The 19947-nt window shown below is 34.1% G+C and overlaps 2 protein-coding genes across 4 annotated transcripts in view; one reads left to right on the forward strand and one right to left on the reverse strand.

Moving 5' to 3' along the window:
- The window catches only part of LOC145266453 (uncharacterized), a 435170-nt gene extending 424696 nt beyond the window's left edge, over positions 1-10474 (reverse strand). For both annotated transcript variants that reach the window (XM_080122131.1, XM_080122130.1), the window contains exon 1: positions 9576-10474. In XM_080122131.1, coding sequence (XP_079978257.1) covers positions 9576-10149 — 574 coding nt within the window. In that variant the 5' untranslated portion in view covers positions 10150-10474. The remainder of the gene's footprint in view (positions 1-9575) is intronic.
- A 1876-nt stretch (positions 10475-12350) lies between these two features.
- LOC145266711 (uncharacterized) overlaps positions 12351-19947 on the forward strand; it is a 44910-nt gene continuing 37313 nt past the window's right edge. For both annotated transcript variants that reach the window (XR_013864774.1, XM_080122636.1), the window contains exon 1: positions 12351-12642. Coding sequence is in view for 1 of the 2 variants with exons in the window: in XM_080122636.1 (XP_079978762.1) it covers positions 12484-12642 (159 nt within the window). In the remaining variant the exon portion in view is untranslated. The remainder of the gene's footprint in view (positions 12643-19947) is intronic.

Raw genomic sequence — 19947 nt, forward strand, 5'->3', positions numbered from 1 at the left:
GCCTATACATTTATACACACAATCTTTACATATTGCTTAAGCATATATGTACATTCAATATATATATATATATATATACATATTCAATATGTAACGGTCATGTGTGCACATGAAATAGTATGAACACATGTAAATAAATGTAATTATATATTATATTAATAAATAACACTAAAAATGGGAAGGTATACAGGTTTCATCATACATATGAAACGTCGAACTGAAAACTAAATCAGAAAATATAGTCGCCATCTTTATAAATTAAAATGCAATCACATAATACTCTTCTAAGGAGGGATTTTTAAAAGTTGTCGCTGATTACCAGACATGTGATTTTCTTATTTAACCGTGCTCCACATGCCTCTCTTATTTATATAGTTGTCCTCGCTCCATCTCACTCATCTGATTCATTCAACCACTTTCTAGTATGTCCTAATGTATGTGGACGTGTGGAGAAAAATACTCTTTTGTCAGCACAATCTAATTTTCATGTGTGACTGAACACACTGCAAGCACTGCGTAAAGTAGATGTCAAAATAAGTATCTCTACTACTACTACTATAATAATAATAATATAATAATAATAATAATAATAATAATAATAATAATAATAATAATAATATCATCATCATCATCATCATCATCGAAGTAGAATGAATAATGGTAATAGTTTTTGCCAAACGGGTAAATCTAAAATTTTCTATATGGTGGATAAACGCTAAGCAAAGTCTTTTGGGTCGGTTTACTTCTCTTGGTTTCCTTAATTTTTCCGGGTAACGCTGAAAAAAATAAAAAAACAATGTAGCGAGTATTTTTTTATTAAAAGTTTGACACGACGACGATGACTGTATTGAAAAGCGCGCACCTTAATTGGAATATGTCAGAACGCGAAAGACAAGTGCGCGTTTTATTAGAGTGCGCTCAACTGCTGGAAGTACAATTACTACAAGTTTACAAAACAGCATGTTAAACAGATTTTTGGAAAGCAAGAAAAGAAGTCGAACACACTTAACAAGTGAACACACACAGCGTCTTGTAAAATGATCCCCGTCTATCGGTACAGTATCGGAAACTAGAAATTAAAAAAAAAATTTTTTTTTTTTTTAACTTAATCATTAAACTATTGATTAAAAAACTATTTTCCTACTTACAAGAAAGTTTGTTTCCCCAATTTGCATCGGTAGTCGAGGACCGTTTATCAAGACATTTACATTAATGACGAAAATGTTTTCATTCGTGTGTGTGTGTGTGTGTGTGTGTGTGTGTGTGTGTGTGTGTTTTGTAGAGTGTTGCTCAATGTTTAGTAATAAACAAATAATTCAAAAAAATCTAAACGGGTTAGCAAAGGGACTATGTTTTATATAGATATCCTAATGTAGTACCGCAAGTGAAAGACTGATGTCTGTCGCCGCACACGGGATTTACCCGGCGTTGCCCCCGTGAAAATATTGCCGGTCGAAAATAATTTAAAATACAGTTTTTTTTGGGTTTTTTTTGTTTTTTTTTTTTTTACTTTTAAAAGTTTAAAATAATAGTTTCACTATGAAGCCAAGTAATTTAAAAAAAAAAAAAAACTGTTAGCGCGGTGGTGTTTTACTTTTAAATAAATGTTTGTTGACAGCTGTAAAACTACAAATAGTTTTAATGAATCGAAACGAATTATTGAAATATTTAAACCTTTTCCAGGTATATTTTTTGTTTAATTTTTAATGTTTAATAAAAAAAAAAAAAATAATTTCGTTTTTCTTTGCATTTCAGTTATTTTATGGGCCTAGTTCTACTGACCCCAGATAGAATCTGAAAAATTTATCCATGATTGAAACTTATTGAAATTTTCTGTTAACACATTTCTATAACACACAAACATGTACGCGCCTAAAAAAGTAAAGTTTCATTATATTTAGGAAAAATAGCACAAGATGCAATTCCACAATAATAGCCTAATATATGACTGCTAAATTCAAAAATACATGGCAAAATGTTTAAGAGATAAGCCCTGAGAGAATGTATAGTTTTAACTTTTTTTAAAGGTCATAGGCAAGTAGTAGCTTTTTCTTCACCCCCCCCCCGCCCCGTTTCTCACTTTAATATTGAATCATTACTGATTACTTATGTATCGGAGTCCGTACTTAATGAGAGCCTTCACTAGAAGAAGTCAGTGAAAAAACAAGGAGATGTGACCCTGTGACCACAGAGCGTCTCTTTTCGGCGGGAGAGAATGAACAAAACCGCTTGTCAGTCTCGTGCAGGGATCCTTTTGTCGTTTTTTTTTTTTTGTTTGTTTGCCTGTATAGAAAATCACCATTTCAGGATTTTATTTTATGACAAAAATATAAACAAGGGAAAAGTTAGACAAGACCAGTTACCAATGACACTTTTTGATGGCAACAAAAGAATACTTGCAGAAAGAAGTCCCGTCACTTCAAGGGGCAGGCAAAAAACCCACTTTCTCTCTAAAAGGAGGCAATACCTGGGAGGATATGCTCCCTCGGTTCGAACAGACATGAGAGTTGGAAGATTGGATAATGATAGTCTATTTACTTGCCTACCTACGAGGGTAAAGTTAGATACAAGGTTGATTTTTTATTTTTAATGTAGCAAGTAGTGATGGGACGATTCGAATATTTTCCCTGATTCTGATACAATTACCGATTCTGATTCTTAGAAATCTCTAAATATTCAACCATAAATATTGTCACGATTACTGTAAAAACACATCTTAAATGTGCATATATTTTCTCAAATGTAAAAACACATTTGTGAGGAGGTGATCTAGAGATTTTAGCTTTATTGGTAGTTTAAAATCAATAAATATTCATTACTTTATTATTACTACAAGCAGTGGAAGATGTTTCTTAAGCCAAAATCAAATAAAATAGATAATGTAAGGAATCGGTTTTGGCATCGGAAAATAGGCTCAAATTTTCCGATTTCGATACCGATTCCAATACCCCAAAAAGCTCCGTTTTTTTCTGATTCCAGATTCTGATTCCGATTAATCATCCCAACACTAGTAACAAAGGAGGAGGGATAAATCAGTTCCTTTTAAAAGGAGAACTTTGAATTAGGGATATAAATAATAATAACCCTGGTCTAAAACAATTTTTCTTATTCTTTCGACAGAACAAATTCTGTACTATTCCTTTTTTAACTTGGGGGTTTACAATTCATCAAGGCTCGAGGAACACTAAGAGAATGAGTGTTAATTAAACGATGAAACAACACCATGATGATCAGTAATGGTGGAATATGGGCATGGTTTAATTATATAAGAGGACGGCTCAACAAGAACTTACATGACTTGAAATGACCATGTTATAGTTAGCTGGGAAGCAATCCCTTGGTATTGTGTTTTATAGACGAGTAGTTCTAGGAAAGAAAATTTGCTTATGGAATTTTTGTTTAGTTTTACACACAGATAGTGTGGGAAATTGAGAGTTGTGGCAGTTTTACAGGGGGAACCATAGATTGAAGCTCATTCGGGCACCTACCATTAAAGTAATGATAGATACCTCGCAATGTCTCTTCTGGAGAGTGAATGTGACACAAGGGCTGGACTTGTTTGGTGTTTTCCAATAGGGATCGCTGCTAGCGACTGGCAATATAACTCCCTCCTCAGAACGAATGTCAAAAAATAATGTAAGCAATATTTCATACAAAGCAACTGAAAAAGAAACATGTTTTCAAAGAGTTTAAGTTTTGCTTTTGATTTCAAATAAAAAAAACAGAAACATGTTTTATTTATTCACTAGCAGAGGTGGGGTTTGCCCAGTTGTAAAATACACTTGAATATATTTTAATTTGCCCAGACTTTGTATATATTATTAGAGTCGTGATTTCAAAAGTAAAAAAAAAAAGGTATTTCGGTGCCATCAGCTAGAATCGAAACCAAAAGCAAAACTGTAGCATTCAAAGCTGGTGACGTTACCACTGTAGAAACATGACACGCATATGAACTGATTAAAAATAAACTAAGATGAATGTACAAAATGTATAACAATTTTTTCAATTTTGACTCCCTTTTTGACCCCGTAAAACTATTTTAACCAGCTAAAGATCCATACAAGAATGGTTGATAAAAATTCAATCATTTGAGGCCCCTAGTGCCACTCTGCGACTTAGTTTCAGAAGATATAGAGTTTGAAAATATGGAGACAGACAGACAGACAGACATAGTGAGTTTTATATATTAGATTTGCATGTATTATCAATTATGATGGGTTTAGTGGTATTTGTTTTTACTGTGTTGTTTTCGTTGCATGCAAGAAAAAAAAATCAATTCTTTTAAGTTTTGCTCTTCTCGAAAACGTAAAGAAACAATTCTTCAGCTTTTTATACACTTTATGTAAAAAATTTTAAGCCCACCTGCAGAGGCTGATATAATATGTTTTATAATGCATTATTTATTATCATAGCTCCCACTAAATAACATCATTCTAGCACGCCTTGTAACAATGCATACACATCCATCAGAACAGAAAAGATTACGAGGCACGGTTGCAATAATCAGTTGGACATTTGTTGCATTATCTCACACTAGATATAGAGGGACGTGAATCGGCAAAATCGTGCCATGAAACTACTCATGTTAAAGTTATCTTTGGTCCACGTTTTTGTGATATTTCTCTCCTTTGGTGAGATATAGTACCCAAAAGTAACGGCAACCGCATTTCCAAGAATTTCTTGTACTGATGTAGCATTGGCAGTTAACATAAAATGCATTACACTTGAAGCATTCATACGTTGCAATTCGCTTTTAGAGGATCAAATCAGTCACAGTTGCTTAGTTAAAAGAGAAAACTACAACTTGATATACGAATATCATAGTAGCCCCCAAAGTGTCTCCAGTTGACAGTACTAATTTATATATAATGTGGAAAGAGCGAGTCCCATTTGTCTTCTTAAAAGAAATTGTATTCAATCACGATCATAAGGATGATAGTTATCATCATCCTTATGCTCGTCATTCAAGACAACATTGCACTGAATGTAAATTCCATATGAAACTATTTGGGATTACACATTGACAACTTAGCTGAAAAAGGGTTTGGTAGACAGTGTGAGATCTATTAGGTTAGAGACTTTTTCGTCGTGCGTGCACACACACACACACACACACACACACACACACACACACAATTCCAGATCTGGCAATAATACTTCATGCTTGGGCGAATGATGTCTTTTATAGAGATATAGGATACTAGCAGGTAGGAGACGTTTTCTAGCCCCGTAAAGGGAGCTCACCTTCGTTGCAGATTTGGCCGCATCTCCTTTGAATTTATTAGCATTATTGAGGAGTTTGAACGTTGGACTCTCAGGAAATGTGCTATCAACCATAGCAATCAGTGGTTGGGAAGGCTTTTTATGGTTATTAAAGGGAAAAAAGTTTCGTCTTTGTGATCATCCATTTATGGCCTACTACTACTACGACGACAGACGGGAAGTCATTTTTCTAAAGGTTCAAACATTACCTTGGATATGTGTGCATATTTGATTTACTCATGTCGAGAATAGAGCATGGTATCATAATTAAATATAAATATTGTATTAGGGAGGTCCTTTATGAAAATCCAGAATAATAACGGTCCCAAGTAGTTCACTCGCATTAATGTGCCGTTGCTTGGCTATCTATCACCTATAGAGAACGGTTTTGATCTTTCTTTTGGATAAGCAGGATCTGATTCTATTAAATATTCATCCAGTAATTCCGTAAGAGTTGATTTTTATGCCAGACCTTATCAAAGGTCTTGAATATATCAAATGCTACTGCCTTTATCTGTCTTCGTGTATAGTATATGTATATAGTATAGTATATATAGTGTATAGTATAGTATATGTATATAGTATATATAGTGTATAGTATATGTATAGTATATGCACTCAGACATGACTGTTCGAATATCTGCAGTAGAATGGGATTGCTTAAACCTATACAGCTTGTCAGAAAAAAGTTCAGCATTTTTAAAGTTGTAGATTTTCGCTAAATTAATTAATGATTCGGGAGGTGACGGTGGTTAAAGACTCAGACTGACAACCTGGGTGTTTCAAGTTCGAATCCAATTCGTTCCACAAAAATCACTTTCACTTGAGATCTTAGCAACCTTTACATGGTCCCTCCCAATGTGTTTCTAGAAAGAATTCTGACTAGAAAAATATTAGGGAATCCAATGCCAACAATAGAATTTTTTTTAGATGAATTCAAGATTCAAAGATTTTACCAAAAAGTGGAAGACTTATGAGACAATAATTTTGCAGGTCAGTTCTTTAAGAGTTCTTGAAGACTGGTATAACAGAATCAATTTTGCAGCTATCAGGAAATCAAAATTCGACAAAGCATTTGTTATAGACATTGGAGAGAGCAGGGATTTGCTAAGCAGAGCAATTCTTTGCTAATAAGATTTGATCCACATGCTTCGGATTTGTCCTGTTTTTTTTTTTTTATGATATAAGGACATGATCAGATCTAGTGTGGCTTCCATCCATAATGAGAAATTAGGGAGAGAGTGAGTTGTGGAGTCCAAGGTGGAGTTTGACATGAATCACTGGGCTCAGCTTTATCTGCTGCCAAGGGGCGTCATAGTGTAGGAATTGTTGATTGTTTATTGTTCAGCAATCAAAAAAAAGAAAAAAAAAAAAAGTCTTTTTAGTCTAATATTTTATAAAATAATCAATTAGGGTCGCAAGGACCACAGATCTGCAGTATCAATTGCCAATGACTAAGCATCATTAAGATTGCTGAGAGTTCAAATTTTTCGACCTAATATTCACAGGTAACATGAACTGGAGCAAATGCATAAAAGACACTGCCAAGGCTGCTGCAAAGAAGATGGGCTACCATCCGCCTAAGCATAGAATATTGTTGCCATATATGGGTCGGTGCATCAACCATTAATCTCTCTCTATTGGACAGGATCCAAAAAAAGGTTTCTAATCTAATACGCCCTGCATCATCAATCAAGCTTCAATCCCTGTCCCATCACCACAATGTTGCATACTTGAGCTTGTTTTACAAATACTTTACTGGAATGTGCTCTGATGAACTCATAGCATTAGTGCCCCATCAACATAAATACCCTTGACAAACCTGATAAACAGTAAAATCCCAGGTATTCACAGTGAGGATCCTAAATGTCAGCGAACCTTCTACTCTGAAATTTCTTTCCTCGGACTGCAAGACTCCTCTGTATTACCTCCCTGTATCCTTCTTCCTCAACTGTACTAACATACAGAAATTTTTTATGTTAACAGGTATCTCGCTGCTCAACTCCCTACTTAGAGTGTCCCTGTTAGTATGTTTGCTAATTCACAGTAGCAACTTTGATAAATAACTGTTGCAATATAAAATAATTATAATACTTTCATTAAAAAAAAGTGTTTGTATACATAACCAAAAGCTTTTTATCTGTGTGTGTGAGAGAAAGAGAAAGGAAGAGTCTTATCTTTACCCAATTTCATAGCGTAAATGGAAGCTGTAAAATGGCGGAAAGTAGTTCGTGGGTTCAGGGGTTAATACCATGCATACGGCAATTTTTCCCCCGGGTTTGATTATCAGATTCGTTGTCAGCGACCTTGATTACCCCTTAAAAAAAAGACAAATTAGAGTGGTCGGTCTTCTGTTGTAACGTATCTGAATATTTACCCAAAACTTTAATTAAACTTGAAAATACTATTTAAAAATAGCGCGGATCAATAAGTGCATTAGCGTCAATTTTTTTTTTTTTTAATATATATAAAAACAAAATAAAATTTAATTTAAAAAAAATAATAGTTTTCAGTTTTAGCGGTCAAAATGATATAAAAAGTAAATCAAACGGTAAAAGTCTATTCTGCCACCGCAAACGGAACCTATTTACTTAAATCAGTTACTAACTCTGTCCGGGATAATGCATTGCCAACTCAGACTTAGGGTCAGTGCTTGGATTTATATAGGACATCAATTATACAGATTTTACACCCGCTTTCGGGGCGACCTAATAGACTTTTGAACATTCTTTAAAATTCGTTCTCTCTCTCGACATGTTGTCTATAATCATAGGAAAGAATAAAAAACGCATGTATCATTATTGTAAATTAGTATGCTCATTGCTCCGCTAAATTACCCTGTAACCTGTAAACATCCTGAAAATCGTGGCGTAAAGAAAAAATATTCTGAATTTAGAATGGAGGATCAGTTTTGCATATAAATTTAACGTGAAACGGGTACTTGTGCACTTATTGTACCGGTAGTGGTGTTACTGTTGGTGTACCGGTACCGCACTATTTTTAAATAATATTTTCAAGTTAATTTAAAGTTTTATGATATCTTTTTATTAAATTGTTAGGTGAAAGTACAGAATAGCAAAACACCTCATATTAAGAATGGTTTTCTAAAAACATTTCAGCACTGTTCAATAAGTGCATAAGTACTGTAAAAGGATTCAGTACCATACCATTCTAGCGTTTTAGGACAGTTAATTTAACATTTTGTTATGGAGTATAAATTCTCAACGTTTTTGTTTAGGGGCCTACTTCTTTGGGACGATTACGTGCAGTTTAAAAGGGGAGGTGTCACTTGAACTTATGGTTAGTGGTAGGGTTATTTAGGAGGTTGGACTTAACTCTAACAAACAAAAAATTTGGCTACCTGTCCTAAAAAGCTAGAATGGCTCGGAAATGGGGAGGGGTCATTTTATATTAAATTTATATGTGAAACCTTAAATTCTAAAATAATTCTTTTTTTTTTTTTCGCCAAATTTTTGAAGATGTTCACTCGTAATTGTCTAAAAGAGCAGAATCTTGTGGAGGGTGATTTAACGGAGGTTATCTCTATTTACTTAAATTTACTTAAATCACAATGTTTCGGAATTTTTTTATTTTTATTTATTTTTTTTTATTATTATTCTTTTTTGTACTGCATTTTGATTGTTATTTGCACAATGAATCGGCCGGTATAATAACTAAAATGAGAATAATATTTATTATTATTATTATTATTATTATTATTATTATTATTATTTTAAAAAAAACGGTGCTAATGCACTTACTGATCCGCGCTATTTTTTTTTAAATCATATTTCCAAGTTTAATTAAAGTTTTATGACGTTTTTTTTTTATTATTCAATTTTAAGGTTAAAGTACAGAATAGGTACAAAACAACTCTCCCCATGTTAAGAATGGCTTTTTAAATAATAACGTTAGTATTTCAGCACGGATCACTAAGTGCATGAGTACCAAAAATAGTCTCTTTCTGCTCACTATCTCCCAGCTACAGGTTTCATTATTCCAATCTTTATATTCTTACTTTTATTGCCTTCGACTGCTGAGAGAGAGGGAGGGAGAGAGAGAGAGAGAGAGAGAGAAACTAAGACGAGAATTATAACCTGAATAATCAAACATAGCAATACTAAAAATTCCGAAACAGTCTGATATGAGCAATATGTCGCATTAAACGGAAAACGAATTGATTTGAAACAATTATCGAATCTTATAGTCGATGCCATATTGAAAATTAATCTTAAAATGAAATGTGGGCACTTTTGACCGCTAAAAATGAAGACGATCGAATAGAATTAATAAAATTGAGACGGATGACTCACCTATGCTGTCGATAGAATAATTTGCAGGTGCCTTGAGCACCCGTCTACCCCAGGCCATTCGTAAATTATCCAAATGTAAGTCGGGTCCACTGACGAGGATAGTACAGGGATGGACAAACCCCATGTATTCGAGGTTTTTTATGCTCTCCGCAAGGGCCGGATTCCAATAGCAAGTTTTATTCCGAAAGCGGAATTCTTCCCAAATGTCACGTCCGCCGTTGTAAGTGATGGCGGACGCGACCGGGTTCGAACTCCCGCCGCCGCGATCAGCCGCCTGGTTATTATTATCGCGTTTGGCGACCACCTGGGAATCGACAAGGGCTGGGGTTCCAACCCCCGTCGTTGTAGAGGACTGAGGACCCGTCGAGGGCTGAAGACCCGTACCCCCTCCTCCTCCTGACGAAGACCACGGGATGAGAGCGCCGCTCGAAATTGCGCTACTTGGCATGCCGTCTGCTTGCACATATTGGGTTCGCGTCGGACTGAGCACCACGGCCAAAATACAACGTGATGTTACTGACACGTTCTTCGGGGCCGACCGGCATTCGTCCGGATTGTTAGATTTTGAAGTCATGGTTCGGAGTTCGCGTACGTCCAACAGCAGTTATCATGTTAAATATAGTAAAAGAAAAAAAAGAAATGAATAAATATTACCTCACATTTTATCTACCTCTAGATAACTGAATATACACGCATTTCTTTAAATATATATATAAAGAAATACATGCATTTCTTTATATACATAGAACAGGTTAAAATTAATTAAAAAATAAAGACGGGAGAGATTGTTGGCTGAGACCTCCTCCCTCTTTCGCTATAATCAAAACATGTTTTGGTTCTGTCGCTCGCCGCCAGAGAGCGCTTTCGTTAGTTTCTATGACTCCTAGCGGACAAATGTAGAACTAAACCGTGAATTCTCTCCCTTTAAACAGGCAACCTATTTAATCGACTCAACATGAAACTATAATAACAAGAACGCCATCTCGTTTTCCGTCTTTTACTTTTCCATTTACCTTTTTTCTTTCTTTTTCATTTTCATTTATTTTGATTTTGTTTTGTTTTTTTAATTTTTTTCTTTAATGCAGCTGTTTCTGTTTGGTTGATTTCTATGTTTTTCAACATTTTTTTTAATGTACACAAAATAGGCTGTGTGTGTGTGTGTGTGTGTGTGTGTGTGTGTGTGTGTGTGTGTGTGTGTGTGTGTGCATGCGTTTGTGGAAATCGCTCCCGACAAAGCATGAAGACTCTTGATGTAAGGAACTATTTTTAAAAATACTACTTAAAGGTTAAAAAAAAAAAAAAGAAAAAAAAACGATGAGCGTTATTTAGATATATTCCAATCCAGGAAATATTGATTCTTACCCCTTTGTCAGAAACATCGCTCATGGAATGTGAAGACTAAAGAGGGGGGGGGGTATTTTTAACTATTCTTGTTTTTCGTATGCAGTGTTATTTTACTCAAGGTTTGGTTAAAGAAGTGTACTTTTTTCTCGATTTAAGATTAATGACTGCTATTTCCACCCCTTGAACTTGGAGTTAATTACCGGCAGGTTGATCTCCTATGGACGTAGGGTTAGTTAGTGACTGACTCGAACCCCCAGACATAGGGTTAGTTAGTGACCACCGCCTCACCCACGGACTTAAGGCTAATTAGTGAATGTACTCTTGTCTACTGATATAAAACCTTTCTTTGACAACGGTGACTCTGGTTAATGATAAAGACCAAAAAACATGGATTTGCACAAATTCGAATTCAGTTCGTTTTATTATATTATTTATATATTTTTACTTTTTTCATCCCAAACAAAGCTTGTTACCCCTTGGACGTAATTGATTACTATTTTGGGGTCATGTCTAATAGACTGTGGGAGTCGAGCAGCGAGATGTCTGTTTACATTACATCTAAATTTCTGTATGCTAGTATAGTCAGGAAACAGAGAGAGAATTCCAAAGTCTAGCAGTCCAATGGAATAAACTATTAAAGTAGATGGTTTCTAGGGACCTCAGCAGCGAAGGGATAGGATTTTTCTGCTTGTCAGGTTAGTTAGAAATATGTGCGTCGTGGGGACACAAGTGTTATGAGTTCATCAGAGAACATTTCATTAAAATACTTGTAAAACAGGAATGCAACGATGATGGGACAGAGCTTGATGATTGGCCTTAAGTGTGGAACAACTAGATTTCAAAATCTTTTTGTGGGCCCTGTCTAAGAAGAAGAGAGTTGTGGTAGGTGCATCAATAACCAATACGTGACTACATCTAACCTAAGGAGGAGATAAATAAAACGACCTTCCTTTCGATATAGGGTTCCATGAACCCCTTCCCCCTCCCTTCAAACATATAGTTTGCTTGTGACCTTCAACCCCACCCTACATGCAGATTTATGGTTAATTTTTTATCACTGCCCTCATCTACTGAACTTTCGATAGATTAAGTGCTGGGGTTAATAAAAGGGATGTTATTTGTTTTTTTTTAATTATTTTATCTCATAATTTTTTGTGGTAGCCATTTTTATTTTTAGAACTACTAGTTTTGAAACTTGTGCAAAACTAAAAAAGAATGCAAGAGTCTGATTGCATAATTTGAGAACTAAATCACCATTTCCAAAATGAGATTCTATTTTTTTAGACGATTATGTGTGAACACTCTGAAAAATTTGTCAGGAAACAATTAGAGTTAGAGTTTTGTCTATAAATTTAAGGTAAAATAATTTTCATGTTTTAATTTTCCGGGCTGGTAATGATTTAAAAAGAAATTTTTTTTTTTTACCTAAATCTGACTGACAAATTCATAAAACCACATATAATTATTTTTTTTAATTGTTTGCAGATTATTATCAGTTTTTGTTTCATGGCGTTCTAGCCAATTATTCCTCTGGCCTTTGACAGGTAATCACGGCGGGATAGGAATGTCAAATCTCCCAACTGCATCTACAGCCTTCCATAGTTGTTGTCGTCTCACAACGGTTTGGCCAACTAATCCTCTGGCCGGGATTGAAACCACTATCTTTAAACAATGCTCACCTGCATCTCTATCCACTGTGTCACGGCTCCGAAGGGCAATCAAGGTTGGATTTTTTTGTCTTATAAATCCATATTTTTATTTGTTCTTTCATTGTTGAGTCGGTACCAAATTGAATTAATTTGGAATTACTTTTGAGATGAATAATTTGTATTATTTATTTTTATTTAATTATTTGTGGACTATTATCGTCATCTTCTAGGTGTTGTCTCATGACGTTTCGGTCAATTATTCTTCTGGCCTTCGTCAGCTGAAACAACAACTAGAAGATGAAAACAATAGTTATAATTAAATAAAAATAAATAATACAAATTACTCATCTCAAATGTAATTCCAAATTAATTCAATAATATGTCATATAATTGTTTAAAAATCAGCCCACCCTAAAAAAATCAGAATTTATCTCCCATAGCAATTTTTTGTTGCTATTATTGTTAATTACCCTCAAACAGTAGAATGGCCCAGGAATGGGGGCTCATTTTATATTACATTTACTGTTAAACTGTTGACTAGGAAAAAACTTGGCGATGGTTGTCAAAATGTGACTTGAAGGTTGCGACAAAAGCTCTAATATGTGCCGCACAGGAGCAAATGCTCAGAACAAATTATGTCAAGTATACCGCAGATAAAACAGCTGAAAGTACCCTGTGTTGAGTGTGTGGGCATAAAGGTGGGAACACTTCGTCAGTAGTTGTGAGAAGTTAGCTCAAAAGGAGTACAAAAGACAGCACGACAATATTGCAAGATACAAATGGGAGAAAAGAGGGCTGGAATGCAGTGAAAAATGCTACATGCATGTTTTATAAACGATGGTGGAGAGCGATAATGTCGAATTATTGCGGAATATGAATATGTGAGTGAAGCAAGGAGACCGGATTTAGTTTTCGTGGAAAAAAAGAAACACAATGCAATAATCATTGATATAGCAGTGCCAGCTGATGTGAATGTGGAGGAGGAGGAAATCAGTCAGCAGGAAGGGAGTTTCACAAGCTTGCATCCCTTCAAAAGACGCTACTGAAATATGATATAATATGCTTACTGTTTTCCTTCTAATTAAACTCCATACCTTTGAAAACGTTTTCTTTTTCATACTTTTTCACTACTTCTTTTAAGGTTTACCAATGTTGAGGCACCAGACAAAAACCCACCATATAATTAAAATTAAAAACAGATAAACATCTAACAGCACAAAATGAATTAATTAAAAGCAAATTAAAAACAAACATTTTATTTTTAATCTAATTATTAACGATGTTTATTAGTATTTTTATTGTTATTTCATTTTTAAAGTTTTCAAAAACTTGCCAATCAGTTGCATTCTATTAAAATTTCCCCTTCCAAATGAAACAACTCTTTTTCACTTAGAACATTCTTGAGAAATTCTGAATTTTTAGTCTTTACCCTTCATTTTTTTGTCTTATTTGGTGTATTCAGAGTGTTATTCTATAAATGTAAACTATGATCTTCTTCGGGTGTATCTCGTTGAACTCTGGTATTTTTCTGTCAAACACAGAAATCTGAACAGAATTCCCAAGAAAATGTTTTATTTAATCAACAGAGGTAGCATGCCCTGGTCCCATCAGCAATGATTGGGTAGAAGTCTTAAGTGATTTGCAATTGTATATTTAGTCGTATTATTTGAACTCTTCAAACTACAGTTCTCATCTTAAGTGTAATTTTCACAACGTGTCGATTAATGTAACCTTCGACCTTCTTCAGGTGTATCTTGTCAAACTCGGGAATGTTTCTGTTAAACTTGGGAATCTGGATAGAATTTCTAATGGAATCCTTTGTTTACTTCACAGGAGTAGCATGTTCTTGTTCCATTCGCTATGACTGGGTAAAGATCCTAAGTAATTTGCAATTGTATTTTTCAGTTGCCTACACTGAGAATTGAACCTTGAATCTTCAGAAGATTATCACTTTTACAATTGATTTGTCCAAGTACTCTAACAACTGCGCCACGGGTCTTTGCTTGAAGAGAATCGGAGTTTACATTGACCGAAATAGTGTGAAAATAACACTAAAGATGAGAGCAGTAGTCCAAAGAATCCAAATAATACAAATAACCAATCCTCATCTCAAAAATGTATATTTAGTATCGCCCGTACCAAAGATTGAACCTTCAATCTCTAGAAGAGTGTCACTTAGAACTAAATTTTACTTAGTACTTTATCCATTACACCACTGATGATTTTATTTTATTGTCTTAACAAATAGTCAATAAAAAATACTTATTTTTGTATAAATAGACTTTTATTATTTTTTATTTTTGTTTTTGTTTTGATAACGTTCTATCATCAACATTTTCTTCTTCATTCGACGTTTTCTTTTGAACTTTATTTCTTGCTTATTTCCCCATATATTTCTTTCTTCCTTTGTTTTATATTTGTTTTCTTTCCTAATTTTTTTTTCATTTTTCTTTTATTGTTTCATTCGTTCTTTCATTCTTAATACTCATTCCTTTTCTTTGTACATTTTTCTTTCACGCCATCTTTCATTCAATTTTTCATTTATCTTTCAAACAAGTCAGTCCTTCTACCTTCCTCAAGGAATTCATTTTTTCAAGGAAAATTCTTTTTCTTCCTTTCTGTATTCGAAACAAAAAAAGAGAAGTAGTAAATGAACTTAGGAAAAGACAAAAACAAAAAACTAAGTAAATTTGCAGAATGTCTCTTACCGGAAAAAGAATAGAAAAAAATAGAAGTGGCGACTTCTGGAAGAAGAGAAAAGAGAAATAAAAATGATACATTAAAAAAAGCAAGACATTGACACTGATATCAATTGTATTTAATTTGGAACGAACATAGTTCTCTCTCTTTCTCTCTCTCTCTCTCTCTCTCTCTCTCTCTCTCTCTCTCTCTCTCTAAAAAAAGAACTAATCACTATCCGTGAAATAAAACTAGTTTTCCTTTTCATAAGAGCGTTGTCTTTTAGTAATCATATTTTAATTTAGAACACCACGGATCGAGATTAGATGGGTTATGGCAAGAGCTATATATATATATATGGTTGGTTGATTGTTTTTGTTTTACGGCATATCAACACTTTTCAGGTTATTTAATGCCGAATCCAGTGATTTTGAAGAAAAAGTTTTTTAATAGAATATATTTGGGTTTTTTCAAGTCGGTTTCTAATTAACCCATAGCTGGGGCCCTAACAGTTACTACCACTCTGGATCAGAGTGGCTCTGGGAGCAATGGCAATTAAAGGGTGGCTCCACACTCCCCAAAGCCCACAAGCTGGGGCCTCACCATCGGATATAGTTTAAGGTCATATCCAGGACCTATATATATATATATATATATATATATATATATATATATATATATATATATATATATATATATATGCCTCTGAAATATTAAGGAAAATAAGCGAGGCTCTCATATAACTTTAACTTTTCCAGAAATAAAAACAAGACAAATGGGGTCGAATGACACTTCAACCGATCAACCCCTGCTGAAATAATCAAATTAGGGGCCTGCGTTTCGAGTCTGATCAACTCAAACTGAGTCAGGACAAATTAGTTATGCATAAAACAGGGCCGTTTTGGTAGATGCCAGATCTCTGGAGATTTCCTCTCACGAAACATTGGATATTTTATTGTCTTAACTGATTGGAGCCCGGAAATCCACAAAATGCATTTAGAACAAAAACAAAAAAATGCTTAAGGTATTTGAGGACATATGTCTTTTTCTACCATAGCAGGAATTTATAGTTTCTGTGTTCCAGAATAATCAATGACAGTGTCTCGAAAATTATAACAAAACAGACCCCATCCATTTGCACGGAAAGAGATTTTATTTTCTTAATAGTTGATATGCAGCAAAGTTTTGTTTAAAGTTTTAATGGTTGTGCAACATTGTTAGCAAAAGAGGAAAAGATTTTAAAAAATTGCAGCAATTACCTTTTGCTCTTTTATCAATCTGTGTAGTTTGTCAGTTTTTGAACTTTTAGGAGAGTAGAAAGTGAACCTTAGATTTACTTTCGGCAGTCTCGTAAATATTGCTTTCCTTATTTTATTCTTTAGTCCTCATATTCCATAAGCGATGTTTTAAAACGAAAGGGGAAAAATTGTTGTTTTCTGAGTCAGAATCTATTTCATCCCACAAGTTTTTGACCTTGAAATTATATTTTTGTTTTTAAACGTGGGTTCATGCCTTTCCTGGGGCGATTTCCATAAAAAATACAATAAACGAAGCAGCACACCGTTATCATCATTATAAATATGAAATGATGCAGTTTAGAATTAAAACAACTCTTTGAAAATTGCTTATTTTTTCGTCTACAAAGTTTTAAAGGTTTAAATGTTGGAACGGTATCATTATTAGAGAGCTATATCAATAGCGATTAATGAAGTGTATTTTACTCCATATTCAGTTTTATCTAAACTTCAAAAATGAAAAATTGTATGTGTTTTGGTATGAAGGTCAGATTGGAAACAACGAGAGTTATCCAACTCATGTTTCTGAATTTTTTTAAATTGGGATTAATCATTTGTATCATTTGGATTATTTGAACTATTGTTCTCATCTTGAGTGTTATTCGCACAACGTTTTGATCGATATAACCTCTGATCTTCTTCAATGACCCGTAGCTTAGTGGATAAAGTACTTGGTAAAATTCAGTTGTAAGTTACGCTCTTCTGTAGGTTGAAATCCTCAGTGCAAAGAGCACTCAAAATACGATTGCAGATTACTTAGGACTTTTACCCAATCATCGCTGACAGATCAAAAGCATGCTACCTCCATGGATCTAATAAACCATTCTGTTCGAAATTCCGTGCAGATTCCCAAAACTGATTCTCTTCCAATTCCTAGAATCCTTATCATTTTCTTCTAGCTGGGGATGGGGATGCCAGATATTCACTCGCTATCTCATGCATTCCAACTGAAAGATCTTTTCAAGATTCTAACTGTCCCTTTAAGTGTGATTGTTTGTATCTTTCTTGCACTTGGTCCACTGGGTATATGTGCCAGGTAGTTTTTGAAATTTTTTTTTTCATGAGTCTGGTTGCTTCTATAATTACTGGAATGATGGGGATTTCCTAAGATTACAGTTTTATTTCATGTTGTGCACAATACCTTGGTATTTCGTTATTTCCCCCCCCCGTCTCAGCTTTGCTGAACTCAGTATCATTGGGGACACTAACTTCTACTAAGGTTGTTTCTTTCTCCTTCTTGTCGCACATTACTATATAATTTAATAGGTATTTTCTAGGTATGTAGCTCTAGGGATTGTATAGTTATAATAGATGGTGTATGACTTATTTCCAACTGTTCTTTCTGGTAAACATGTTCTAAGGATTTGCTGCTAGATTCGATATTTAACTTTTACAGATGGTAATGTCCAGTATGATCAAGGACCACCAAGTTGACAATTCACATAAAAGCCATTATCGAAGCTGAAAGAAACTTTAATGAATAAAAATTTATGAAACTATATACATATATATATTCTTATCCTTAAAAACGTTTTCCAGTAAAAAGACATCATTATCTGTTCCTAAGAGTTATTTTTACGCATGTAAAAATCTGTCTTCAAATATGTGCATATGAATTAACACCACCATCTATTGAAAATGTGTGCCAACAACTTGGAGACAATATTAAGGAAAACATTAAATTAAAAAAAAATCAAAAATATATATTTTTTTTTTTTTGCTATCATTTGTTTGTTATGCAAAAAATAAATATTTATCCATCAAAATTACATTATAATGAATTTCATTTTTTTGTTTTTTAAATTTGAATTTTCTAAAAGTTTCGTAAAAATTGTTCAATAATTATTCATTTATTTGATTAATATTGTTTTTCATTGAAATTGTTTTCATTTTTCAACTTTTCATTAAATTAGCTTTGTACTGACAGAAACAATATATTTTTCATTGAAAATATTGTCCAATATTTATGAAAACAAAAAAAAAATAATTACAAAACTTTCATTTGGCACCTTCCATTGTTCGATAGTATGGTCCCCATACTGCATAGGTACCCATAAAGATATCAAAGATACAGAATTCACATTGGTGCAACAGAGAAAATATTGCCGGTAGTGGCATCGTCATATACATTAAAAGCAGTATGACATTGCCACAATGCCAACTTCCTCATAATGATCAATCAACAGATCTGACAAATGTTAATGACTGCTAAATGCAATAGCTGGAGCATTCAAATGTTTAATGACTGCTAAATGCAATAGCTGGAGCATTCAAATGTTAATGACTGCTAAATGCAATAGCTGGGGCATTCAAATGTTTAATGACTGCTAAATGCAATAGCTGGAGCATTCAAATGTTAATGACTGCTAAATGCAATAGCTGGAGCATTCAAATGTTTAATGACTGCTAAATGCAATAGCTGGAGCATTCAAATGTTAATGACTGCTAAATGCAATAGCTGGGGCATTCAAATGTTTAATGACTGCTAAATGCAATAGCTGGAGCATTCAAATGTTTAATGACTGCTAAATGCAATAGCTGGAGCATTCAAATGTTTAATGACTGCTAAATGCAATAGCTGGAGCATTCAAATGCCATTTTTAATGGATCAAAACACTCCATCAATTGACTGGGAGATACACTTCTTCCCACAATTCATTGCTGAATACGGTTAAGGAAAACATTTTTGTTCAGCATATATCAACTACAACCAGTATTGCTCAAGCCCAGCAATCATCAATCTTTTACCTTGTATTCTCAAAGTACTCATTGATAATGTCAGAAATGAAAGTTTTATCGTCTATCGACAAAAGTTATGCAACTTTAAAATCCAAGTGACGTGGTGTGGTCCCTGGCCTACATAGAGACCATCTTGAAGTGTATTTTAGTATAGCCAAGAACCACGCCAATATTTTATATGAATTGGGGCATAAAATTTATTGTTTTGATGATGGAAGAAATTGAAGGATATATATATTTTGAGTTCACACGTCCATGTCAAAACTTTCTTGCATTGAGTGAGGAGGAAAGCAAATTCTGTCAAAGCAAAGGAAAGAGTGTAAGCAATTATGGCCATTTGCTTTTTAACATTCGTAGGAATCATTTCACGATTAAGTCGCCACAGTGCAGACAGAAGTTCCTTGCTCAAAGTTTGGCATAGCACAAAACCGAACATGCAAAGCCCTTATCCCAGCTGCTGAAATGTACGACTAAAAAAAAACCGTTGAAAAGCAGTGGTAAGCAATAAAAAATTGATTACGATAAGAACGGATTGTGTCGTTCCTTTTCACTTCCCTGTGTTCCACACTAACAATTGTAAGTGATTAGCAGGATAAAGCTAGAATGGAAACTTTGCGACATTGCACCACTTAAACTGCAGAAGCCTTTGAAATTTATAGAAGACAA

The sequence above is a fragment of the Euprymna scolopes genome, chromosome 41 (assembly GCF_053919585.1).
Source record: "Euprymna scolopes isolate OS-2025 chromosome 41, ASM5391958v1, whole genome shotgun sequence".
NCBI classification, from domain to species: domain Eukaryota; kingdom Metazoa; phylum Mollusca; class Cephalopoda; order Sepiida; family Sepiolidae; genus Euprymna; species Euprymna scolopes.